The sequence below is a fragment of the Macrobrachium nipponense genome, chromosome 7 (assembly GCF_015104395.2).
Source record: "Macrobrachium nipponense isolate FS-2020 chromosome 7, ASM1510439v2, whole genome shotgun sequence".
NCBI classification, from domain to species: Eukaryota; Metazoa; Arthropoda; class Malacostraca; order Decapoda; family Palaemonidae; genus Macrobrachium; species Macrobrachium nipponense.
In genome coordinates, this window is record NC_061109.1 from 108,892,798 (window position 1) to 108,919,560 (window position 26,763).

Below are 26,763 nucleotides of genomic sequence, written 5' to 3' on the forward strand. Positions count from 1 at the left end.
TTCACTGTCATATATTCCAATTTTTATATATGATAATGATATTTTTTTTTTCATTTCTGATGGTTGCATACTAAACTTCAGGCAATGACAAAAAAAGGATCCAAAAATGAACTCTTAATCTTAAAAACTAAGCGTGATGTGATTAAAAAAAAAAAAAACTTTTCCGCTTCGGCGCTAACTCCTGAACGCTGCCGGCATACGACAGACACTTTTGTAAATTGAGGCTCGGCGTTTAAGGGTTAACTGCCCTCTTTCTTCATCACCTGGTCCATAAACAAGCTAACGACTGGTGTCAATAATCTTCAACGACTTGTTTGTTTTTTAAATTTACCTCAGTACCTGGTGTATCTATTTGTTCATTTGGACTGAAGATGAATCCAGAGAAGAGTTCGAAAGCTTTTTGTAAAGTTTTAAAAATTATACACTGACTCGTAACATTTTTTATTATTGTGGATCCCTTAGAATATTATATATACTTTTGCGATAGAGTTTTTCCCAATCCTAATTAGATGGTAATCATGTAGCTGCTGCTTAACTCATTTCATCTCCTATTGAACACTTTGTCTAGCTTAATTTGGTACTGTATACTGTATTTAAACATATAAGAAGGTGGATTTTATCCATGAAACAAATTGTTTAGAGTTTTACATTCACTTGCTCATTATATTCTTGCCTTTACTTTTTGAAGGAAGAATCTTTTTACAGGCATTTTGATTGTGGCACGGAGATTGATGTGAAATACTTTTTTTAAAATTTCATTGCTGTCAATACTTTCAAATCAATGTGATGAGTGGTCAGTCTGGTTATAAAAAGTATAATTGCAGGAAAGCTGAGGAGCAACAAACATTGATATGTCATGATGCCTACACTTCTAAAGGTGTGGTCATTTGAAGAAAGACTATCAAATGAGGATAAAGAAGATCTTTTAAAATATTTTGGTGCTGAAAGTGTGCAACACATTCCAAGACATGGCAGAGATATGGCTGTACTTGCTAGGTAAGTCGACTATCTACAACCTTCAGTTAGCATCTCAGTGTTAAATAATTTACCAAAGGACCGCTTGTTAGAGTAATACATTTTGAAAAAAGTAACAATTTCAAGCCATTGCAGGTAAAATAAAAATTATTAGGACAAAGCATTTCTAAGTTCACAAGGAAAGTATATGCTAATGATGTAATTGATAGAGACTATAAACATGTAGTTTAAGAAAAAGATGAGTGAATCAAATTTTATGGACCAGTTTTTGGAGAAGAGGGAGAGTAAAAGGGATACGCTCTGTGATAGTAAATGTATACAAGTAGTCCTTGAGGTATGAAGTTTCGAGTTATGATATCTCTGAAGTTTTTCCGGAAGGAGAAATGCCTCCAGACATAGCTGCTTATCTGTAGATTTAAACAAACATGGAGCTGTTTGAAATATTGGCAACAGCACCAAAATGAGATGCCGTTTCTTGTTACTGCACACAAAAAAAAACATCAATTGTGAACATATGTAATTGATTTAGAATTCTGTGTAACGGAAAGATATTTGATATCTGAATGGAGAAATGAAATCTATCTTTGCTGTTGTTATAAATTTGGCAGATATGCGGAGATTAAACACATGGGATAACCCAAACAGCCCCGCCAGAGAGGTCTGGTCATTTTAGAAATACTATAACTGTCCTTTTGTCTGTAGCTCTATCAATTATTCATTAATTGTATAGCCATCCATTCCCATGTGACAGCACTTTCTTGCTTTAACCAGCACAGATTCATTCTATCTCGATTGTCACATATCCCAACTCTTACACATGCAAAGGTCAAGTTGAAGAATAAATAAGGTCAAATTAAAGAATAAGAACAGTAAGGCACTGTTGCCTTCCACTCAAAACAGCCAGTTGGGTTAAGTAAAATGGAATTATACATTGTAGGGACTCAAACAAAAACTTAAATTGGTTTTTTGAATACCTTAACTACAAGCCTCCCAGACCCTCCAGATGGTTTTCATTTTTTTCTTGCTTAAAGAAGAAGCTATGAAAATTATGCCCTCTAGGGCTATTATTTTGTGCTAACAGCTGCATTCCAAACAATATAGCATGAACGAAGCAAGAGATTTGCATGAAGGAAATATAAGTCAAATTGGATTTTTGTATTTTTCTTTATATCCATTTTGTGTATAAGAAGGTTTTAAACTCATTCATTTTTTGTACTTGAAGCTTCAAGAGACAGGAAGACTGTGAATATGCCATGAAGAAATTACATCAACAAGAAATTTTAGGAAGAAGACTAATGGCTGTTTACAAAGAACCTTCATTAATGTCCTCTAAACAACCTCATCTGTGAGTATAATTGGAGAAAGGATGATATATGTTCAAGTGTTCATGGAGTTGGATGAGTGGTGGGTAGAAATAAACAGGGAGATGAAATTTAGGTAATATTCTAAATGCCTTTTTTTGTAGACTTGATTTTGTAATTAGTTATGTGCATATATTTTTATATCCAGGTACCAATATAATATTGTATCTATTTTGTCCCATTATGTCTCCCAGAAGATTCTCAGTCTGTTGCCAGTTTTTGAGTGATTATTATTTTTTTTTGGAAGGGGATCTAATATTTCAAAGAAGCTGTGTGTTTCTCCACAAACACAATCACCAAGGAAGTATAGTATGTGGTGAGCAGGTGCTGCTCTCAATGTTGATTGTAGTGTTTTGTGTCTTGTCATGTGTTTCCTAGTTTTCTTGTTTATGCTGTGGAGTTCAGCGCTGTATCAGATTACTGGTACTGCCCATGTGTTTATGGCTTTCATATATTTCCGGAATTGAGTTTTGTTTTTAGTATTGCTTTAAGTCTCTGCATATTCTTTCCTGATGATGTCCATCTCTTGGTGTTTTATATCCTCTCCAATTATTCCCAGGGATTTTTATCGTGTCTCATCTGGATTAGGATATCTATTTCCTTGCAGGCTCTTACCATACAGCTTGATGTGTTATTATTATTATTAAAAAATCCTCATAGTAGTACGAGTCTTCAAATTGAGAAACAAATCCAGTTATGTAAATGTACATATATTTAAATATAAAACTTCAAGGATAGCTATCCTTAAAGTTTTAAATTTAAATGTATGTACATTACATAACTGTGGATTTGTTTCTCTTATTATTATTATTAATTTTTTTTTTTTTTTGGTGGGGGGTGGGTTTATCACAGTCCTCCAATTTGACTGTGTGGTATTTATAGTGTGGGGTCTGGGTTGCATCCTGCCTCCTTAGGAGTCCATCACTTTTGTTACTATGTGTGCCATTTCTAGGATCACACTTCCTTTTTGCATGAGTCCTGGAGCTACTTCACCGCCCTAGTTTTTGCCAGAGTTCTTTTCAAGGATCTTGGGGATCGTGCCTAGTGTTCCTATGATTATGGGTACAGTTTCCTTTGGCATATCCCATATTCTTATTTCTAATTTTCCAGTTCTTGATACGTTATCCCATTTTTTTCCCCTTTCTTTCTCTTCAACTCTGGTGTCCCATGGTATTGCAACATCAATGAGCGATACTTTTTTCTTGATTTTGTCAATCAACATCACATCTGATGTATTTGCACGTATCACCCTATCTGTTCTGATACCATAGTCCCAGAGGATTTTGCTGATCGTTTTCTTCTACACCTTCAAGTTGGTGCTCGTACCACTTATTACTGCAAGGTAGCTGGAGTTTCTTGCTGGTGTTATTATTATTATTATTGTTATTGAACCCAAAAAATATTTCTTTCAGTTTTCATCTGAAGATTGAAAAAGAAACCCACAAAATCACTGTGTAACGTGTTCACTTCTAAGTATTTACATTTAATTTTACTCCACACTCAAGTACTTTCAGGCCCTATCTGTGGCCCATTTTCAAGAGATGTGTAGGTTGTCAGCCTGGGTCAAGGCCCAACAGTACTCGAGCATGGAGTAAAATTAAATGTAAATATACTTAGAAGTAAGCATGTTACACAGTGATTTGTGGTTTCTTTTTCAATTATTATTGTTATTATTATTTATTATTATTATTAATTATTTATTTATTTATTTTTTTTGCTCTATCACAGTCCTACAATTCGACTGGGTGGTATTTATAGTGTGGGGTCCCGGGTTGCATCCTGCCATCCTTAGGAGTCCATCACTTTTCTTACTATGTGCGCCGTTTCTAGGATCACACACTTCTGCATGAGTCCTGGAGCTACTTCAGCCTCTAGTTTTTCTAGATTCCTTTTCAGGGTTCTTGGGATTGTGCCTAGTGCTCCTATGATTATGGGTACAATTTCCACTGGCATATCCCATATCCTTATTTCTATTTTCAGATCTTAATACATTTCCATTTTTTCCCTCTCTTTCTCTTCAACTCTGGTGTCCCATGGTATTGCGACATCAATGAGTGATACTTTCTTTTGACTTTGTCAATCAATGTCACGTCTGGTCTATTTGCACGTATCACCCTATCTGTTCTGATACCATAGTCCCAGAGGATCTTTGCCTGATCGTTTTCTATCACTCCCTCAGGTTGCACTTATTACTGCCAAAGTAGCTGATGTTTCTTGCACAGGCTCCAGTGGAGGGCTTTTGCCACTGAATCATGCCTCTTTTTGTACTGGTTCTGTGCAAGTGCCGGGCATTCGCTTGCTATGTGGTTTATGGTTTCATTTTTCGTATTGCACTTCCTACATATGGGAGAGATGTTATTTCCGTCTATCGTTCGTTGAACGATATCTGGTTCTTAGGGCCTGATCTTGTGCCGCTGTTATCATTCCTTCAGTTTCCTTCTTTAGCTCTCCCCTCTGTAGCCATTGCCATGTGTCATCGCTGGCTAGTTCTTTAGTCTGTCTCATATATTGTCCAAACATTGGTTTGGTGTGCCAGTCCTCTGTTCTGTTTGTCATTCTCCTGTCTCTGTATATTTCTTGGTCGTTGTCTACTTTTATTACTCCTTCTTCCCATCCACTCCTTAGCCACTCGTCTTCACTGGTTTTCAGATATTGCCCCAGTGCTGTTTCTCGATGTTGACGCAGTCCTCTATACTTAGTAGACCTCTCCCTCCTTCCTTTTGTGTTATGTATATAGTCTGTCCGTATTTGCTCTTGGGTAGTGCTTTGTGTATTGTCATGATGGGTTTTGCCTTTGTTTTCTGATCTATGCTGCGGAGTTCTGCCTTCGTCCATTCGACTATTCCTGCGCTGTATCTGATTACTGGCACTGCCCATGTGTTTATGGCTTTTATCATATTTCTTCGTTGAGTTTTGACTTGAGTATCGCCTTGAGTCTCTGCATATATTCTTTCCTGATTGGTGTCCTTCATCTCTTGGTGTTTTATATCCCCTCCTTCCATTATTCCCAGGTATTTGCATCCCGTCTCATCTAAGTGTTTGATGTTGCTCCCATCTGGTAGCTTTATCCCTTCAGTTCTCGTTACTTTGCCTTTTTGTATGTTGACTAAGTCGCATTTTCTATTTCAAACTCCATCCTGATGTCCCCAGATACAATCCTTACAGTCTGGATTAGGGTATCTATTTCCTTGATGCTCTTACATACAGCTTGATGTCGTCCATGAACATCAGATGGTTAATTCTGTTGCCTCTTTTCTTGAGTTGGTACTTCGGCATCCATCTTCTGTAGTACTTTGTCATGGGAATCATGGCTACTACGAAGAGTAGTGGGGACAGTGTCGTCCTGGAAGATCCCTCTCCTGATATTAACCTCTGCTAGTCTTATTCCAGAGCTTGTAAGTATTGTATTCCAGTGGCGCATTGTATTTTTGAGGAAGCTGATGGTGTTTTCTTCTGCCCCATATATTTTCAGGCATTCTATTAGCCATGTGTGTGGTATTATTATTATTATTATTATTATTATTATTATTGTTATTGTATAATGGAAGTAAACCTCTTTTTAAAACATGTTTTATTACAAAAGTGATTGCTGCCTCAGCTACATTAATTTTATACAGGTTCTTCTCTATTTTCCAATTATGTATTGCTTTCTCATTGTTGCTTAAACTGGTGAGCAACGCACCGAAGGTTGACATATCTCAATTAGGTAATAGTCAAACGATTGGATTTTTATTGGTAAAAAATTCCAGTGGGGGTAGTCAAATTTTCGGGTATATCCCGTAGAGTTTATTGCAGATAAAATTGATGTTAAATTCTATTTCTTTCCTATTCTTTTCGTGGGGCCGCGACGTTTTGTCTGAATAAACCTCAGACTTCCTCTTGGGTGGAGGTGGGGGTGTAGACAGAAGTGAGGGTGAGTCCGACTGCTTATATTGTGGCGGTGCAGCGGGGGTTTGTTCGTGCCACTGCCTTTTACATTGGCTAGTGAATGGGGAGCTGCTTTTTCATTGGGCTTTTTTTGGGGCCTGGCTGCGGGCTGAAGCCAGCTCCCGAGCGCATGCTCAGCAGGCGCGCCGATCTTCTCAGCTGCATATCATCACGCCGGGCTTCATTTTGATTGGTTAAAGGCTGCGTGACGTCACTGCTGGTATTATTCATGGTATTAATGTTGTCTTCTTCGGTTGGTATTTTCCTCTTGAATTGGGGCGTTTTCAAGCGGCGATATGGTGAAGTTTGCTGTTACTGGAGTGTTCCTTCGCATGCAGGTCGGGAGCAAAAAGGCCTCCTGTGTCGTATTCATGGAGGTCTTTTGCTTACTGGATGAGTAACACTCCAGGAGGCGCTGATGGCGAGGGTCGGGTGCTCTCCCTATTATCCTGGTGTTACGGAAAATACAGTCGCGGGAGATTGTGTCTCGGTGGGCGGTGAGGAGGAGAAGGCGATGAAGAAGATCATTAAGGAGAACATCCTCCCCATCGAAGAAGGCAAGATGGTGGACCTTTTAATATACTACAAAACCGGAAAACTAGAGACCTAATCATGTGGAAAAATACTCACCACCATCAGGAGACCCCCTCAAGCAGACGAACGTAGTACTACCAATACATATCCCCCGCCCGAGGATGTCGTGGGAAGTACATTGGAATGATTACCATGCGTCTTGCGAAGAGAATCTCCTGTCACGCCCAAGAAGTAAGGGCTATCAAGAATCACGCCCTCACCGCCCACCGAGCAAAAAAAAAAAAACCAATCTTCCCCGCGACTGTATTATCCGTAACACCAGAGGTAATAGGGAGAGCACCTGACCCTCGCTGTCTGCGCCTCCTGGAGGTGTTACTCATCCAGGAGCAAAAGCCCTCCATGAATACGACACAGGAGGCCTTTTTGCTCCCGACCGGCATGCGAAGGAACACTCCAGTAACAGCAAACTTCACCATATCGCCGCTTGAAAACGCCCAATTCAGAGGAAAATAACACCGAAGACAACATTAATACCATGAATAATACCAGCAGTGACGTCACGCAGCCTTTAACCAATCAAAATGAAGCCCGGCATGATGATATGCAGCTGAGAAGATCGGTGCGTCTGTTGAGCATGCGCACGGGAGCTGGCTTCAGCCCGCAGCCAGGCAGCCAATGAAAAAGCAGCTCCCCATTCACTAGCCAATGAAAAGGCAGCGGCATGAAAAGCCCCCCGCTTCACCGCCACCAAAGCCATATAAGCAGTCGGACTTACCCTCTCACTTCAGTCTTACACCCACCTCTGCCCAAGAGGATGTCTGAGGTTTATTCAGACAAAATGTCGCGGCCCCACTGAAAAGAATAGAAAAGAAGTAGAATTTAACATCAATTCTATCTGCAATAAACTCTACGGGATATATCCGAAAAATTTGACTACCCCCACTGGGAATTTTTTAACCAATAAAAATCAAATCGTTTGACTATTACCTAATTGAGATATGTCAACCTTCGGTGCGTTGCTCACCAGTTTAAGCAACGATGAGAAAGCAATAATTGGAAAAATAGAGAAGAACCTGTATAAAATTAATGCAGCTGAGGCACCAATCACTTTTAATAAAACATATTATTATTATTATCATTATTATTATTATTATTATTATTATTATTTTTTATTTTTTTTGCTCTATCACAGTCCTCCAATTCGACTGGGTGGTATTTATAGTGTGTGGGCTCCGGGTTGCATCCTGCCTCCTTAGGAGGGTCCATCACTTTTCTTACTATGTGTGCCGTTTCTAGGATCACACTCTTCTGCATGAGTCCTGGAGCTACTTCAGCCTCTAGTTTTTCTAGATTCCTTTTCAGGGATCTTGGGATCGTGCCTAGTGCTCCTATGATTATGGGTACGATTTCCACTGGCATATCCCATATCCTTCTTATTTCTATTTTCAGATCTTGATACTTATCCATTTTTTCCCTCTCTTTCTCTTCAACTCTGGTGTCCCATGGTATTGCGACATCAATGAGTGATACTTTCTTCTGTGACTTTGTCAATCAACGTCACGTCTGGTCTGTTTGCATGTATCACCCGATCTGTTCTGATACCTTAGTCCCCAGAGGATCTTTGCCTGATCGTTTTCTATCACTCCCTCAGGTTGCACTTATTACTGCAAGTAGCTGATGTTTCTTGCACAGGCTCCAGTGGAGGGCTTTTGCACTGAATCATGCCTCTTTTGTACTGGTTCTGTGCAAGTGCCGGGCATTCGCTTGCTATGTGGTTTATGGTTTCATTTTTCGTATTGCACTTCCTACATATGGGGGAGATGTTATTTCCGTCTATCGTTCTTTGAACATATCTGGTTCCTAGGGCCTGATCTTGTGCTGCTGTTATCATTCCTTCAGTTTCCTTCTTTAGCTCTCCCCTCTGTAGCCACTGCAGGTGTCATCGCTGGCTAGTTCTTTAGTCTGTCTCATGTATTGTCCGTACATTGGTTTGTTGTGCCCAGTCCTCTGATTCTGTCTGTCCATTCTTCCCTGTCCTTGTATGTTTGTGGGTCTTCGTCTACTTTTATTAGTCCTTCTTCCCATGCAAATATGGTACTTTTAGCCGCTCGTCTTCACTGGTTTTCAGATATTGCCCCAGTGCTCTGTTCTCGATATTGGCGCAGTCCTCTATACTTACGTAGTGCCTCTCCACTCCTTCCTTTCGTGTTATGTATAGTCTGTCCGTATTTGTCTTGGATGTAGTGCTTTGTGTATTGTCATATGTTTCCTGGTTTTCTGATCTATGCTGCGGAGTTCTGCCTTCATCCATTCGACTATTCCTGCGCTGTATCTGATTACTGGCACTGCCCATGTGTTTATGGCTTTTATCATATTTCCTTCGTTGAGTTTTGACTTGAGTATCGCCTTGAGTCTCTGCATATATTCTTTCCTGATCGTGTCCTTCATCTCTTGGTGTTTTATATCCCCTCCTTCCATTATTCCCAGGTATTTGTATCCTGTCTCATCTATGTGTTTGATGTTGCTCCCATCTGGTAGCTTTATCCCTTCAGTTCTCGTTACTTTGCCTTTTTGTATGTTGACTAAGCGCATTTTTCTATTCCAAACTCCATCCTGATGTCCCCAGATACAATCCTTACAGTCTGGATTAGGGTATCTATTTCCTTGATGCTCTTACCATACAGCTTGATGTCGTCCATGAACATCAGATGGGTTGATTCTGTTGCCTCTTTTCTTGAGTTGGTACTCGGCATCCATCTTCTGTAGTACTTTTGTCATGGGAATCATGGCTACTACGAAGAGTAGTGGGGACAGTGAGTCTCCCTGGAAGATCCCTCTCCTGATATTAACCTCTGCTAGTCTTATTCCAGAGCTTGTAAGTATTGTATTCCAGTTGCGCATTGTATTTTATACATTCAACTTACCTGTCAGATATATACATAGCTTTTACTCCGTCGTCCGACAGAAATTCGAATTTCGCGGCACACGCGGCAGGTAGGTCAGGTGATCTACCCCCCCGCCGCTGGGTGGCGGGAATAGGAACCATACCCGTTTTCTAATTCATATTTTTTCTGTCGCTTGGAATGTAAACAACGTTTGCAGTTCCTCCTGATGGATTTTCGTGTTTCATCGCATCGATCGTCTGGGCTAACATTTTGCAGGGAAGTAATGGATCTTTGGTTCGGCATATGCTTTTGTTAACTTTAGAATTTTAATTTTTTTTTGATAAATTAACTTCGAAAATTAGAAGATTAGTGACGTGTAACTACCGAAGTTTGTTTTCGGTAGACACTCGTCCACTTTCACGAAAAGTGAATTACGTATACTTTCATGAAAGGGAATTAATTATATTTATCATTAATACAAATAAGTGTTAGAGTTTGATTGAGGAAATGTATATCTTTCTTCCTAGTTTGGGGAAGTCAGAAAAGTAACTATCCTTTAGAAGCTTTATTAGCTCTTGTGTTAACGAGCAATTATAGAGTAACAGTACTAGTAGTTGTTGCATCCTCATCACCTTCTTACTCCGCAGAATCTACAATATCATATTTGCAAATTGTAGACTTTGGATATAGTTCGAATGCGAACTCTTAGAACGTAAGAAGTGAATATAGTGTTCCCCCATTACAATGGAGGGTGCGTCTGATCGGCTCTGTCTCGCTCTCAGGTCTAGACCTCTTCCAAGCTCACAAGCCCAGAGGAGAAGGAATGTCGAAAACCGTAAGGAGGTTTCAGAGAATCCCCACCGGTCAGAGCGGCGTCCCCCTCAGGACAGGTTCTGTAGAGCGTCCCAGACTGCCAGGGATAGCCATTGGAAAGGCATCCTAAAACAGTGTTTCTCCCTTTATATGCGTACGGTTCCTCGATGGATAGAAGAACTTGAAATGAATGAAATTGGCGAAGATCCTCGTATAATGCCTTCTGGTAGAATTATTCAAAATTAGAATGACATTAATCGATCCACCTTTCGGAATCAGGCGACGATTTAGCGCCTTCTAATATTAGAGATCATTCGATAACATTTGTGATAAAGTCATTGTTCGAACATTTTTTTTTCGCAAACTAGACTAGAGCGCTATCCAATGGGGGTATGAAATTGTTATTTCAACATAAGATTCCCCATCGGTGCATTTTTAGATATAAATCTATTTATGATGAGAACGATTTAGATTGTTTGTCAATCGAATGAATTATATGGGATCTCGTTGAGTGATAAAGCATATATGTATGACTTTTAAGCTTCTAGCTCCTACCATGCTTAGGACAAATCGCCTTAGGACTACGGTATGGCAAGGCATAGACACATACGAAATTTATGCTATAATGGTCAAGTGAAATCCTTACAAAATTTCCTAAATTAATACGGTTTACCTTAATGTAACAGTATTATAGAGGATTCTATTAAGCTAGAGTATGAGTTATATGATGCTATCGTGTCTTCGAGAAGTGATCGAGAAGCATATCTTTATGGGTGGATTGAGAGTAGGATAGAACATTTTTCTTTGTGTTAGAAGAGGTTTCCATGAATTACCAGTACCCTTCTAGGACTTTCCTAGGAAGGAATAGGTTTAAAAGAATTGTTTAGACGACACCTATTTAGTTTCTAGACATGTCGAAGTCTCGTTAGCTTAATTATGCTTATATAAAAAACTTCCTGAAGTTTGATAATAATTTATAAGATTCTCCTTTATTTAATGGAGTAACTGGCAACTATGGAAAGGGCAAGGGCCAGACTGCTTTCGCTTTGAAGACCAACCAACGCAGTCGCAGTACCATCTTGTTCTCAGTCGTGAGAGGTCGGTTACAGCTCTCTCTCCTGCGGAATGGGATAAACTAACCGTATCTCTTCCCTACAAATCGTGGTCTTAGCCTCGGATTGAGGGAATACTGAAGCTATCATAAATAATATAGTGTCTGCCTTTTGTTAGGAATCTTTCAATAAGAAGGATATTACAACCTTTCTATGCTGTTTACCGTAGGTAACATGATTAAAGGATTCTAAGGCAGCAGAACATGATATTATTTAATGCACTCATACTTACGAAAGCATGGCTTATTAGAAAATACATACTAGTGAGAAGAGAGATGTAATAGAGATTCACTTCAAAGACTACGGTATGGTTAAGTCTTTCGAAAAAGGACACAACCGTATTTAGAATCGGATATGCGCAGAAGTTGTATGAGTCGGATGGGAAACATTCTTTAGTGGGAAATGGTTTCCCTGAATGGATTATACTACGTATATAAAGTTTTTCATAATAAGAACGGAATTAACATATGAAGGATGTCGGGTACCATAAAGACACAGATGTTCTGGCACATAACATAAAGATATTAGTAGGAGGCGCCAGCCTGGCGCCAAAAATGCGCCACCCTGGCGCGGGTTGCGCCGGCCTGGCGCAGGTTGCGCCACCCTGGCGCAAGTTGCGCCAGCCTGGCGCAAATTGCGCCAGCTTGGTGCAATAAGCCTAGAGCACCATCCAAAATATTTCTCGTTTGAGCGAGTTATTAAATAAAAGCAATACAAGAATTTGCGAGTCCATGAAGCTCGATCGATGATTAATAACTGTTTAAGTATGTCTAACATTTATTGCAAAGAGTTGTGAGAACCTGCGAGAAGTCTTTCTTCATAGATCTCTTAGCAAGAAGAAGACGAACAGTCTTCCTGTAGACTGCTTCCTTTTCCTCAAACCATGCCATATGTAATCATAAGCGCCAGCCATAACGCCTGGCTCTAACTAGAAATAATTAGTTAATAGATTACATTAGAGCAAATTATGCTTTCCTGCATAGAGCTGGGAAGTTACTCAGTCCCTCGCAACTGGAGGTCCTTCCTCGTTCAGGAAAAAAAAAGGGGGGGGGGGGGATACGGAAGAATTAACCGAGGAAAGAATAATTCCCCTTCCGATATACTCGTATTAGAGGAAAATTGAGAAGAAACATCCAAAACTATGGAAGTACTGTAGAATTATAGGATTCTTACAGCACCTCTTCTTATTTTGATATCGAGATTTCCTGACCAAGGTTGCGAGTAATAGGCCATAAAGGCTCCAGCCCAGGCTTTAACCAGGAGATAAGCGCCAACAGGCGCGACCGCCCAGCTTTAGGCGCGAAGGGCGTCAGCCAGGCGCGAGCGCCAGGCTTTAACCAGGCGATAGGCGGCCACCAAACCAAGGCGCGAGCGCCCAGCCAGGCGCGAGGGCCGTCAGGCCAGGCGGCGAGCGCCAGCCATGGCTGCGAAGCGCCAGCCAGGCGCAAAGAAATATCAGGATCTCCAATTTCTCAGTATTTGGAGATAGACTTTCCAAGAGTTTCCTCTTTGAGAACTGACACAAGATCAGTTTTTTCCTGACAGTGACACAAGTTGTCGCACAGGCGGCCGTGGCCCTTGTCAGGATTAACTGAAATTGCGAAGTCTCTAACAAGAACAGACTTCTCATGTCAGGTAACATAGTGGTCGCGTGAGCGACTTCTTTCCTGGCAAGAGGAGTTGTTTTGGGAGAAACTCTTTTTGCCAGATCAACCCTCTACTGACAATTATTCTAGATATCGCACAGGCGAACGTAGTAACGTGTCAGGATAAGTGGGTTCTTCTGCTTTATAGACCTTTACATGGTGAAGAGAACTGATATCTTAGAGGTCTCTCGCTTTCCTCAACCTTATGAGACAAGGGATAGAAAATATATCGGACTCATAAGTTAATCTGGGTGCAGGTTTTAGAAAGACCTTGGCAACCCCTTTTTTATTGCACGTTTCGGCTAGTCCCTTGAACCATGCAGCTCCTCTTTCTCCTCTTTCATTGTTATTAACAGGATGGTATATTATCCTACTCCCATGTAAACATATAACAAGAAGACCTTGTAATGTTTTGGTACTGGAAAAGACTCGTAGGAGCTCTCAGTATTGGGTGAGAGGCTCTTTCAAGTATCTGAACCGTACATTACGGCCTGATGTCCTAGGATAGGAATCTTGAATGATTCTCCTCGATCCTGGATCAGTTAGAAGGAGAATAGGATAATAATTTGTTTTCATACAATCAACTTACCTGTCAGATATATACATAGCTAAGACTCCGTCGTCCCCGACAGAAATTCAAATTTCGCAGCCACTCGCTACAGGTAGTCAGGTGATCTACCGCCTGCCCTGGGTGGCAGGACTAGGAACCATCCCCGTTTTCTATCATATTTTCTCTGTCGCCGGTGGTATCAACATTGTTGCTATTACCTCCTGACTTAGATTCTTATTTCATCCTTTGATCATCGTTTTTTTCGGCTTTTTGGTGACTTATCTGGATCGTGTTTTTGGCATTCGCTACTGTGGACTGTTTTTTGGAATAACTCTTTTGGATTTTTCTCAGTATGTCTGATTCAAATGTGAGTGTGAGAATGTGTGTGAATGTAGGCTGCAGGGTGAGGATACCGAAAGCTTCGGTGATCCTCCACACTGTATGCCGTAAATGTAGGGGGTTCAGTGTTCTTCTACTATTATACTTGTAAGGAATGCGAGGGATTGAATGCAGAAGAGTGGAAGACTTTGACTTCTTATTTGAAGAAGTTAGAGAGGGATAGAGTTAGACGGCTGAAAGGTGTGAGTTCAAGGCCTATTGAGCCTTTCACGGATAATTCTAATCCTACTGATGTAGATTCTCCCTATGTATCTCATTCTAGAAGTGCTTTTTCGGATTCGGCATCGGAAATCGCCAATCTGAAAAAGCTACAATAGAGACATGAAGTCCAAGATGGCTGACTTCAAAGGTAAGGCTAGTGAAAGTGAGGCATTTCAGTGAAGTGAGTCTCCCAGTGTTGTGGAGGGGCGTTTGATGTCCCTGCGACGCTCCCCCAGGCCTAGACCTCTTCCAAGCTCCCATGCCCAGAGGAGAAGGAAAGTCGGAAAGCCTTAAGGAGGTCGTGGGGAATCCCACGGTCAGACGTCCCTTCAGCTAGCTCTGCTTCGTGGCAAGCGGCTCAAGGGCGCTATAGAAAAAGCGTCCTTCGCGAGTGTTTCGTTTAAGTGTTTCTCGTCCTCTCCCTCTCCCTCACCTAAACGAGGGTGGAAGGAGTCGAACTTGTCGAGACCGCTGAAGCGTCATATGAAGCCTGACATAGATTCGAGCCCAGAGCGCTTCTCAGATGACGCTCCGTTTCCTTCTATGTTAAAGAAAGCGAAGGTGGCGTCAGCGTCACCTACCGTGTACGCGGAAGTACCCTTCATTCTTCTCCCCTGAGTGATGACGAAAGGTGTCATGCACTGGACGTGGGAGAAGCTCAAGAAAGATAATTATGGCAGTTCAAGAACAACTGTCATCTCTAGTGGGGAGTTTTAGCGCCCCGTCGGAAGGACGTGACGCTTCCAATTAAGAAGTCTCGTCCTCTCTCACCTGCTCAACGAGAAGCGTCAGACAGACGTGAAGCTGCTAAACGTCTGCAGAAGCTTCGAGTTCGAGAGCTAGAACGGGGGCTTACGAGAGTTTCGTAATAACGCCAGAGAGACGTAAGACGTCTTTTAGACGTGAAGCGTCATTGAAAGCGGATCTTGACGTGACGCTCCGTCCAATATTGTGACGCCAAGTAGGACGCCTTTGGAGAGCGGAGCGTCTTCGCAGGCGTCGAAGAACGTCATCAAGACGTCAGCCAAGACGACGTAGCAGGACTTGGCGAAACGGGAAGCGTCATACAAGCGGGAAGCGTCTTCTAAAGTTCAAAGAGAAGCCGGAGCTTGTGACGACCTTCCAAGTCTATTAGAGCGGGAAAGAGGAAGGATTATCATTCCCTTAGCCCTTCTCCTATTAGGAGTTTGTACTCCTCCAGAAGAGGAAGGTTCGGTAAAGGAGAACGGAGGCTCATGTAGATCCCGAGTTGGAGGAAAACTCGGATGATGAATATCATGGAAGAGAGGGTCTGTCTAACTATAAGGATTTTTGTACTACCCTGCTTCTTGAGGAATATGGAGACGAGTTGACTCCTGCCGCTCCTCCTTCTCCGCGCTCGCTCTTTTCCAGTGCTAAGACGAAGAAGCCTTCGTCTTTTCTCAAAATGAAACCCACCATCTCGATGAAGAGGGCATTACAATCCTTAGACTCATGGATGAAGTCTAAGAAAGACTTAGTCAGGACAGTCTTTTGCATGCCTCCAGCAAGATTAGCTGGGAAAAGAGGCATCTGGTATCAGACGGGAGAGAATATGGGTATCGCTCTCCCTTCTACAACGGAGGCAGATTTTTCGACCTTAGTTGACGCTTCACGTCGACAAAGTCTCAATTCAGCACGAATTACGTGGGGAATTTCGGAACTGGATCATCTCCTCAAGGGACTCTTTCATGTATTGGAAGTCTTCAACTTCTTAGATTGGTCCCTTGGGGTGATGTCCAAGAAAGCCCATGATTCGGAAGGAATCGAACCTGAAGCTCTGTTATGCATATTGTCTTGTATTGACAAAGCAGTACAGGATGGATCTTTTGAAATCTCCTCATTGTTTGGAGCAGGTCTTTTAAAGAAAAGGACGGTATATGGCGCCTTCTTAACAAAGGCAGTCTCTCATGCTCAGAGGGCAGCTCTACTGTATTCGCCTCTATCTGACTTTTTGTTCCCTTCTCAGTTAGTGAAGGACATTGCTCATTCTTTAACTGAGAAGGCGACTCAGGATCTTCTGACGCAGTCAGCTAGGAAGAAGAAACCTGTTTCTGCATCTGACAAGAAAGGGACCTAGTACATCAGTTCAGCCCTTTCGAGGTGGTCCGACCTCCAGACCTCCCGCAAGAAGGAAGGCTCCGGAGAAGAGAGGTAGGTCTGCCTTTCGTCCCTTTAAAAAGGGAAAATGAAGCATCTCTCCTCCAAGCACCAGTAGTGCCAGGCTCCTGGATTTGTGGAGGCCTGGACACTGATAAACGCAGACGCGCTTCATTGGCTATCATAAGGAAGGGATATCGTATCCCTTTCCTGAACACTCCTCCCCTAACGTCAATACCAAGGGAACTATCAGCCAAGTACAAGGATCCTGTGCTGAGGGATACTCTTCGATCGATGGTGGAACAAATGTGGGACAAGAGTAGCGATAGAACCTAGTACTGGATCAAACTCCCCGGGTTTTACAATCGCCTTTTTCTAGTTGCGAAAGCCTCGGGAGGCTGGAGACCAGTACTGGACGTCAGCTCTCTGAACAAATTTGTTCAGAAGGAGAAGTTCTCCATGGAGACTTCTGCTTCAGTCCTAGCGTCATTACGACAAGGAGATTGGATGGTGTCTCTAGATCTCCAGGACGCCTACTTTCACGTCCCGATCCACCCTTCATCGAAGAAGTACCTCCGTTTCATGACGGGGGGAAGGATCTTTCAGTTCAGAGCCTTGTGTTTCGGCCTGTCCACAGCTCCTCAGGTCTTCACAAACCTGATGAAGAATGTGGCGAGGTTTCTTCACCTCAAAGGAGTAAATATCTCTCTGTATCTGGACGACTGGCTCATCAGGGCCAGATCAGAGAGACAGTGCTTGGAGGACCTAAAGTTAACTCTAGATTTGATCAAAGCGTTGGGATTGCTCGTGAACCTCGAGAAGTCTCAGCTGACCCCCAGACAAGACCTAGTCTATCTGGGGATTCGGATGGATTCTCGGGGTTTTCGAGTATTTCCTTCGCAAGAGAGAATCGCAAAAGGTTTGCGGATAGTCTCTCTCTTCTTAGGGAAGGAACATACGTCGGCGAGGGAATGGTTGAGCCTTCTAGGGACCCTTTCCTCGCTCGAACAGTTCTTCCCACTAGGAAGACTGCATTTACGTCCGCTTCAATTCTTCCTCAAGAAGTCTTGGAGCTGGAAAACCGGACAGCTTTCGGACGTATTTCCCATTCCAGTGGAGATAAGATCGCACCTGGAATGGTGGTTGCCCCCTCTGGAAGAGAACAAAGGGATCTCTCTAAAAACACAGAACCCAGACCTAGTGTTGTACTCCGACGCGTCGGAGAAAGGTTGGGGAGCGACATTAGGCTCAGAAGAGGTGTCAGGCACCTGGGAACCAGCACAGGTGACTTGGCACATAAACTGCAAAGAGCTCTTCGCCGTACATCTGGCTTTGAAGAGCCTAGAACCTCTGGTGTCAAACAAGGTAGTGCAAGGTAAACGTGGACAACACCACCGCACTTGCCTACATTCGGAAACAGGGAGGGACGCACATCCTCGTTCCTTTACGAGCTGACGAGAGACCTATTACTTTGGACGTCTCACAGGAACATCTCCCTACTGACAAGGTTCGTACAGGGAGTAAAGAATGTGAGGGCGGACAGGCTCAGCAGGAGGAACCAGGTCTTCATACAGAATGGACACTACACGAGGGAGTGTGTCTCGATCTCTGGTCTCTGTGGGGGACTCCTCATGTGGATCTCTTCGCAACATTCATTTCAAAAAGGCTCCCAGTGTTTTGCTCGGTCGTGGAAGATCCAAGAGCACTTATGGTAGACGCCTTCCTGCTAAATTGGTCTCGAGTAGACGTTTATGCTTTTCCCCCATTCAAAATCATGGGGTTAGTAATGAAAAAGTTTGTGGCGTCAAAGGAGACGAGGATGACGTTAATAGCCCCCTTTTGGCCGGCCCAGGAATGGGTTCACGGAGGTGGTAGAGTGGATCGTAGACTTTCCAAGATCCCTACCAAGAAGGCGGATCTTCTCAGACACCACACTTCAAGAGGTACCACTCAAACCTCCCCGCTCTCGCTCTGACTGCCTTTCGACTATCGAAAGACTTGTCAGAGCGAGAGGCTTTTCTCGCGAAGTGGCAAACGCGATCGCGAGAGCACGCAGAACCTCCACTACGAAAGTATACCAATCGAAGTGTGGGAGGTATTTAGAAGGTGGTGTAGATCCAAGAAGTTTGTCACCCCTCCACTACCTCTATAGCGGAAATTGCTGATTTCCTGCTATTCCTGAGAGAAAAATCTCATCTAGCCGTATCCACAATAAAGGGATACAGAAGTATGCTCTCGGCTGTATTCAGGAACAGAGGATTAGATCTGGCAAATAATAAAGATCTCCACGATCTCATAAGGTCTTTTGAGACTTCAAAGTCTAAGGAACCAGTACCTCCGAACTGGAACCTAGACGTAGTCCTCAAGTATCTGTCATCGGAAAGATTCGAACCTCCTCATCTGGCATCGTTTAGAGACATAACTAGAAAATGCCTATTCCTATTATCTTTAGCTACGGCAAAGAGAATTAGTGAATTACATGCTCTGCAGGATAAAGTAGAATTCAAGGGAGACTCGGCTATTTGCTCGTTTAAGACCTGTTTTTAGCGAAAAACGAGAATCCCACGAATCCCTGGCCTAAGTCATTCGAAGTCAAAGGACTGTCGAGTCTCGTAGGCAGAGAAGCAGAGAGGTCTCTATGCCCTGTTAGAGCTCTGAAGTTCTACCTTCAGAGAAAGCAATCAGATTGGGAGGTTCTAGACAAGGTCTTTGGTGCGCGGTAAAAGACCCCACAAGACTAATGTCCAAGAATGCGCTGGCATTCTTTGTAAGAAACGTCATTACAGACGCTCATAAGGCCTGTCCTGACGAACAGTTACAACTGTTGAGAGTAAAAGCTCATGAGTGAGAGCTATAGCGACGTCTCTCTCGTTTCATAAGAATAGTCGCTTAAAAACATCATAGATACGACATTTTGGAGATGCAACTCAGTATTTGCATACTCATTACTTGAAAGACGTGCGTGTGACATATGAGAAGTGTTTTTCTCTAGGTCCTTTCGTATCGGCGGATACGATTCTGGGTAACGAGCCGACACCAATCCTTAAATGTATATACTTTTTCTGCTTTTTGGATATGGTCGAGAGTCTCTTCGAACAATGGAGGACTTAGGCTCGCACGGGCGGTCCGTCTATGTTGTTCAGTAAGAGAATTCTTGTCATATCCAATTAGTTGAGTATAATTTTTTTTTGAAAATTATGTATGTGTGCGTAGTGGTTTGAGTTACGGTTGTTGTGACGAGTTCGGGGATAACTCGTAACAATCCTTAGTTCTAACATATGGTTAGGATCAGGTGGTCGGGATTGGTTGTGTGCTCCTTCATAAGGTGTATTGTCATATAAGTGGATCAGCACCCATTGACAAAGTCCTTTTAGGCTCTGCCGAGTAAGCGGATAAGACCCCATCGGCAGACCCACAAGAACTCTTGGCCATAGATCATATATCTCGCTAAAGTTTCTTGAGATGATACAGAACTACGGGCAAACACCCACGAAGTCTACCACCTATCAGGTAGGAACCAAGGTTTTATTTATACCTACAACATATGTTGTTTACCTGTCTATTCCATATAGAAGCTGTCTCTTACCCTCCACCGAAGGGTGCCAATCAGCTATGTATATCTGACAGGTAAGTTGATTGTATGATATTGTTATGTTACAATAAAGTTTCATACATACTTACCTGGCAGATATATACAATTAAAGGCCCACCCAGCCTCCCCGCAGGAGACAGGTGAGGAGAGAAAATATGATAGAAAACGGGGATGGTTCCTAGTCCTGCCACCCAGGCAGGCCGGTAGATCACCTGACCTACCTGTAGCGAGTGGGGCGCGAAATTTGAATTTCTGTCGGGGACGACGGAGTCTTAGCTATGTATATATCTTCCAGGTAAGTATGTATGAAACTTTATTGTACATAACAATATCATTTGCGAATAACGATGATAGAATTTTTCCATTCTCTCGTTGCCCAGGCAACGAGGACAGGAAGAAAAGAATATTAAGAGAGAGGTAGCAATATACGCCATCTGTTTATGTTATAGAAAGGGAATAAAATTTAGGTTTCTTTTTCCCCTAAAAGATAAACTCTTTACAGAATGTAAGACAAAGGGCGTCAAAGAAAGAGGGGATATATGTTATGCCTCATTTTTAGACTTAGTGAGGTTGATTCTCGAGGTCACGTTCTTCTCACAGCAGGTTTTGGAAGTCTTTACCAAGACAGTCTGAATATTCTTTCGACATCTATTTTAAATGGACCTTAACAACCTCTCCACTCTGAGTCTGTCTGCGGGCAGACTGACCAGAAGTGGACATGAATGAGAGGATGTTTCAAGGTAAATGACAGTAGTCATGGATAAGATATATAATTACTGCAGATCGTGCTTGACGGGAATGAGGAAACTGTCTCTTCCGATACCTCTGTGAACCACATAGCGGTTTTTTCTTCCCTTTCAGAGGGAAGAATTACCTTTGTATATTTCTGCTATCAAAGAACGCAGTAAAAGGCTATACTCTGTCTCTATAAAGGGAATTGGAGATAGCAGAGCATTAAGATCTTCGGGATCTTACACAATACCTCTATACGACAAGACTTGGAGATCTTATAGTTACAATGATGGGATCCTATTTGGGCCTCAGATTCCGTGTTCTGACAAGATGGAACTGCTCTCATCAATGTCTCTCTTGGTACTAATCGACCAAAAGGACGAGTGAGATTTTGGGCTTGGAATCTGGAATCAAATTCTAGAAAGACTCGGCAATGGGTTCCTGCCAGCATGGTATGTTTGGCAAAAGAAACTATAACCTTTTATTCCTGGATCAACGCTTTCAGATAAAGGATTCGTTGTCCAGGCAATGTATTTACGTTGTTATCTTACAAAAGAAAATAAGATTGAAACGTTTGCTGACAGAGTCTTTGGAATACGATGAGGGCTCAAAAACTACTTCCCAGAAGGTTCGAAGAGATATATTTAAAGAGCTAGAAATCGGGAATCCTCCCAATTTCAGCTCAGAGTCTCCTTAAACTTCCAGGCTCTTTCCCTGCCTTCGTGCAAGGATAGGAAGATTTTGCAACGAGAGAACTCGTCAACATGTAGGAAGAGTGCTCGTTAGCAACTGAAGTATCAAGTATGAGCCTCCTCGGAGGAAGACTGGTCTCTCGGACTATTAGATTTCCTATCGTCTACTGGATGTAGCCGACTAAAATTACCTCCCCTTGTTGCAGAGGCCATAAGCTCAAAGTGTGAAAAAATTTCTTCCACCCTTTTCCTTTCTCCTGATAAACGATTGTGGATGTTCAGACTTTCGGACAATGTAGCTCCAATCAGGCGCCAAATGCCAAACAGGTGTAAGAGCCAGAGCAAGACAGTCCAATTAAACACTGTCATTGTCTGATGAGGAGAAGGAGTAGGCCTCCAATCTGGCGCAGATGCGCTAGAGGCGAATGAATCAGGCAAATAAAGTGTCCGAGGTGGACATCGCCAGTTTTTCATCGAGACTCTTAACAAGCTCGAATCTCCAGCAAGTGGGGAGAAGTCAGCCAGGCGCGAGGAGCCAGCCAGGCGCGAGCGCCAGGCAAGCAAAGCACCAGCCAGACGCGAGGCACCAGCCAGGCGCGAGACGCCAGGCAGGCGCGAGGCGCCACAGGCGCGAGGCGCCAGGCAGGCGCGAGGCGCCAGGCAGGCGCGAGGCGCCAGCCAGGCGCTAGGCGCCAGCCAGGCGCGAGACGCCAGGCAGGCGAGGCTCCAGCTAGGTGCGAGGGCTCACCCAGCCAGGCGCGAGGGCGCCAGTCAGGGGCGAGGCGCCAGGCAGGCGCGAGGCGCCAGTCAAGCGCGAGGCTCCAGTCAGGCGTGAGGCTCCAGTCAGGCGCGAGGCGCCAGCCAGGCGTGAGACGCCAGGCAGGCGCGAGACGCCAGGCAGGCGTGAGGCGCCAGGCAGGCGCGAGGCGCCAGCCAGGGGCGAGGCGCCAGGCAGGCGCGAGGCGCCAGGCAGGCGCGAGGCGCCAGACAGGCGCGAGGCGCCAGACAGGCGCGAGGCGCCAGACAGGCGCGAGGCGCCAGCCAGGCGCAAGCCAGGCTCTGGGCTTCATCTAGAAGAGATCTGTTGCAAAGAAAGCCCTGGTCTTCTTTGGAAGAGTGGAATCTCTAAAGCACTTCTTGAGTAACTTGACGTTTCCTTCAAACAGCTAAGAATTAAAAGCGCTTAAAGTGCGAGCTTTTAACAATTCTTGTTCTTTCCATAACAATATGTCGTGAGAGTCATATTAGCTGTATAACGGGAGATGCAACTCTGTGTTGACTTCTCTTTGCACGAAGGAGATCAAGTGGGCCTATGAGAGATCCTTCTCTCTTTGTTATACGTGTCCACGGATGCGTTGCTGGGATAGGGAGCCGACACTGATCCTTAACTAGTGAATTAAAATTTTTTATTTTTTTTTATTTTTTATTTTTTATTTTTAACATAAGTGTATTATTTTCTGGGGTTATTTGAAATGAGTTTGGGGATAGCTCTTTTCAAATTAAGCACAAACCCTCGTGTTAGGATCAGGTGATCGGGATCGGTGTTGTGCTCCTTAAATTATGCCAATAGGCATTGGTGTATTGTCATGTAAGTGGATAAGACCCCATTGACAAATGACCACTAGATTCTGTCAAGTAAGTGGATAAGACCCCATTGACAGATCTACAAGAACTCTTAGCCATAGGTCACATCCTCGCTGAGGCTCTTGAGACGAAGCAGACTACTAGCAATAGCTAGGAAGTCGACCCTTCGTCTAAACACATAGGAACCAAGGTTTTATTATTTATTACCTACAACGTATGTTGTTACCTGTCTATTCAGTAATAGCTGTCTTTTACCCTCCACCAATGGTGTGAATTCAGCTATGTATATATCTTGACAGGTAAGTTGAATGTATAAAAATGATATTGTTATGATACAATAAAGTTTTATACATACTACCTGGCAGATATATACAATTAAATGGCCCACCCAGCTCCCCCTCATGAGACAGCTGGAAGAAAAAATATGAATTAGAAAACGGGTATGGTTCCTATTCCCGCCACCCAGCGGCGGGGGGGTAGATCACCTGACCTACCTGCCGCGTGTGCCGCGAAATTCGAATTTCTGTCGGACGACGGAGTAATAGCTATGTATATATCTGCCAGGTAAGTATGTATAAAAACTTTATTGTATCATAACAATATCATTTTTGAGGAAGCTGATGGTGTTTTCCTCTGCCCCATATATTTTCAGACATTCTATTAGCCATGTGTGTGGTATCATGTCGAAGGCTTTCTTATAGTCTATCTATGCTATGCTTAGGTTGGTTTTCCTTCTCTTACTGTTCTTCATTACCATTTGTCTATCAGGAGCTGGTCTTTTGAGCCCCTACACTTCCTTCTGCAGCCTTTCTGTTGGTGGGGGATGGTGTTTGTCTCCTCTAGGTAGTTGTATAGGCTTTCACTGATGATACCTGTTAGTAACTTCCACATTATTGGTAGGCAGGTGATAGGCCTGTAGTTACTGGCTATATTTCCTTACTCTTGTCTTTTTGTACTAGGATGTTCTTCCTGTGGTCATCCATTTGGGTGCATGGTGATTTGAGATACAATGCTGGAGTTGTTCTGCTATTCGTGGGTGTAGGGCCTTGAAGTTTTTGAGCCAGTATTGTTATTATTATTATTATTATTTATTTATATTTTTTTTTGCTCTATCACAGTCCTCCAATTCGACTGGGTGGTATTTATAGTGTGGGGTTCCAGGTTGCATCCTAGCCTCCTTAGGAGTCCATCACTTTTCTTTTTCTTACTATGTGTGCCGTTTCTAGGATCACACTCTTCTGTATGAGTCCTGGAGCTACTTCAGCCTCTAGTTTTTCTAGATTCCTTTTCAGGGATCTTGGGATCGTGCCTAGTGCTCCTATGATTATGGTACGATTTCCACTGGCATATCCCATATCCTTCTTATTTCTATTTTCAGATCTTGATACTTATCCATTTTTTTTCCCTCTCTTTCTCTTCAACTATGGTGTCCCATGGTATTGCGACATCAATGAGTGATACTTTCTTCTTGACTTTGTCGATCAACGTCACGTCTGGTCTGTTTGCACGTATCACCCTATCCGTTCTGATACAATAAAAAGTCCCAGAAGGATCTTTGCCTGATCGTTTTCTATCACTCCTCAGGTTGGTGCTTGTACCACTTATTACTGCAAGGTAGCTGATGTTTCTTGCACAGGCTCCAGTGGAGGGCTTTTGCCACTGAATCATGCCTCTTTTTGTACTGGTTCTGTGCAAGTGCCCGGGCATTTTTCGCTTGCTATGTGGTTTATGGTTTCATTTTTTGTATTGCACTTCCTACATATGGGAGAGATGTTATTTCCGTCTATCGTTCTTTGAATATATCTGATTCTTAGGGCCTGATCTTGTGCCGCTGTTATCATTCCTTCAGTTTCCTTCTTTAACTCTCCCCTCTGTAGCCATTGCCATGTGTCAATCGCTGGGCTAGTTCTTTAGTCTGTCTCATGTATTGTCCGTGCATTGGTTTGTTGTGCCAGTCCTCTGTTCTGTCTGTCATTCTCCTGTCTCTGTATATTTGTGGGTCTTCGTTTCTACTATTATAGGCCTTCTTCCCATGCACTCTGAGCCACTCGTCTTCACTGGTTTTCAGATATTGCCCCAGTGCTCTGTTCTCAATGTTGACGCAGTCCTCTATACTTAGTAGTCCCTCTCCCTCCTTCCTTTCGTGTTATGTATAGTCTGTCCGTATTTGCTCTTGGGTGTAGTGCTTTGTGTATTGTCATATGTTTCCTGTTTTCCTGATCTAGCTGCGGAGTTCTGCCTTCGTCCCATTCGATATTCCTGCGCTGTATCTGATTACTGCACTGGGCCCATGTGTTTATGGCTTTTATCATATTTCCTCCATTGAGTTTTGACTTGAGTATCGCCTTGTCTCTCTGCATGTATTCTTTCCTGATCGTGTCCTTCATCTCTTGGTGTTTTATATCCCCTCCTTCCATTATTCCCAGGTATTTGTATCCCTGTCTCATCTATGTGTTTGATGTTGCTCCCATCTGGTAGCTTTATCCCTTCAGTTCTCGTTACTTTGCCTTTTTGTATGTTGACTAGGCGCATTTTTCTATTCCAAACTCCATCCTGATGTCCCCAGATACAATCCTTACAGTCTGGATTAGGGTATCTATTTCCTTGATGCTCTTACCATACAGCTTGATGTCGTCCATGAACATCAGATGGTTGATTCTGTTGCCTCTTTCTTGAGTTGGTACCCGCATCCATCTCTGTAGTACTTTTGTCATGGGAATCATGGCTACTATGAAGAGTAGTGGGGACAGTGAGTCGCCCTGGAAGATCCCTCTCCTGATATTAACCTCTGCTAGTCTTATCCAGAGCTTGTAAGTATTGTATTCCAGTTGCGCATTGTATTTTGAGGAAGCTGATGGTGTTTTTTCCTCTGCCCCATATATTTTCAGGCATTCTATTAGCCATGTGTGTGGTATCATGTCGAAGGCTTTCTTATAGTCTATCCATGCCATACTTAGGTGGTTAGGTTTTCCTCTCCTACTGTTCTCATTACCATTTTGTCTATCAGGAGCTGGTCCTTTGTGCCCCCCCCCTACACTTCCTTCTGCAGCCTTTCTGTTGGTGGGGGATGGTGTTTGTCTCCTCTAGGTAGTTGTATAGGCCTTTTCACTGATGATACCCTGTTAGTAACTTCCACATTATTGGTAGGCAGGTGATAGGCCTGTAGTTACTGGCTATATTTTCCCTTACTCTTGTCTTTTTGTACTAAGGATGTTCTTCCTGTGGTCATCCATTTGGGTGCTTGGTGATTTGTGATACAGTGCTGGAGCTGTTCTGCTATTCGTGGTGTAGGGCCTGAAGTTTTTGAGCCAGTATCCATGGACTTCATCGGGGACCTGGGGCTTTCCAGTTTGGCATTTTCTTTAGTTGGTGTCTGACGTGTCTGTCGTGATGTCTGTGAATCTTTGTTTTATTCTCCCTGTTTCTTCTTCCTTGACTTCCTGGAGCCATGTTGCATGTTTGTTGTGTGATACCGGGTTGCTCCATATGTTTCCCGAGTCTCTTACTTGGTTCGGCTTCAAGAATTTCTGGGTGGTTGTCTTCCCCTCTTAGTTGGCTGTATAGTCTTTTCTGGTTGGTTCCGAATAGTTTGTTCTGTTGGTATCCCTTTTTCCTGTTCATGTACCATTGGATCTTATGTGC

The 26,763-nt window shown here is 43.1% G+C and overlaps 2 protein-coding genes across 4 annotated transcripts in view; one reads left to right on the forward strand and one right to left on the reverse strand.

The window, feature by feature from the left end:
• The window catches only part of LOC135217277 (glyoxal reductase-like), a 135,964-nt gene that overhangs the window by 81,060 nt on the left and 28,141 nt on the right, over positions 1-26,763 (reverse strand). The window lies entirely within an intron of this gene.
• Positions 1-26,763, forward strand: part of LOC135217437 (RNA-binding region-containing protein 3-like) — a 48,369-nt gene that overhangs the window by 14,562 nt on the left and 7,044 nt on the right. Inside the window, exons 2-3 of the mRNA XM_064253305.1 lie at positions 825-996; positions 2,198-2,320. Coding sequence (XP_064109375.1) covers positions 857-996; positions 2,198-2,320 — 263 coding nt within the window. The 5' untranslated portion in view covers positions 825-856. The remainder of the gene's footprint in view (positions 1-824; positions 997-2,197; positions 2,321-26,763) is intronic.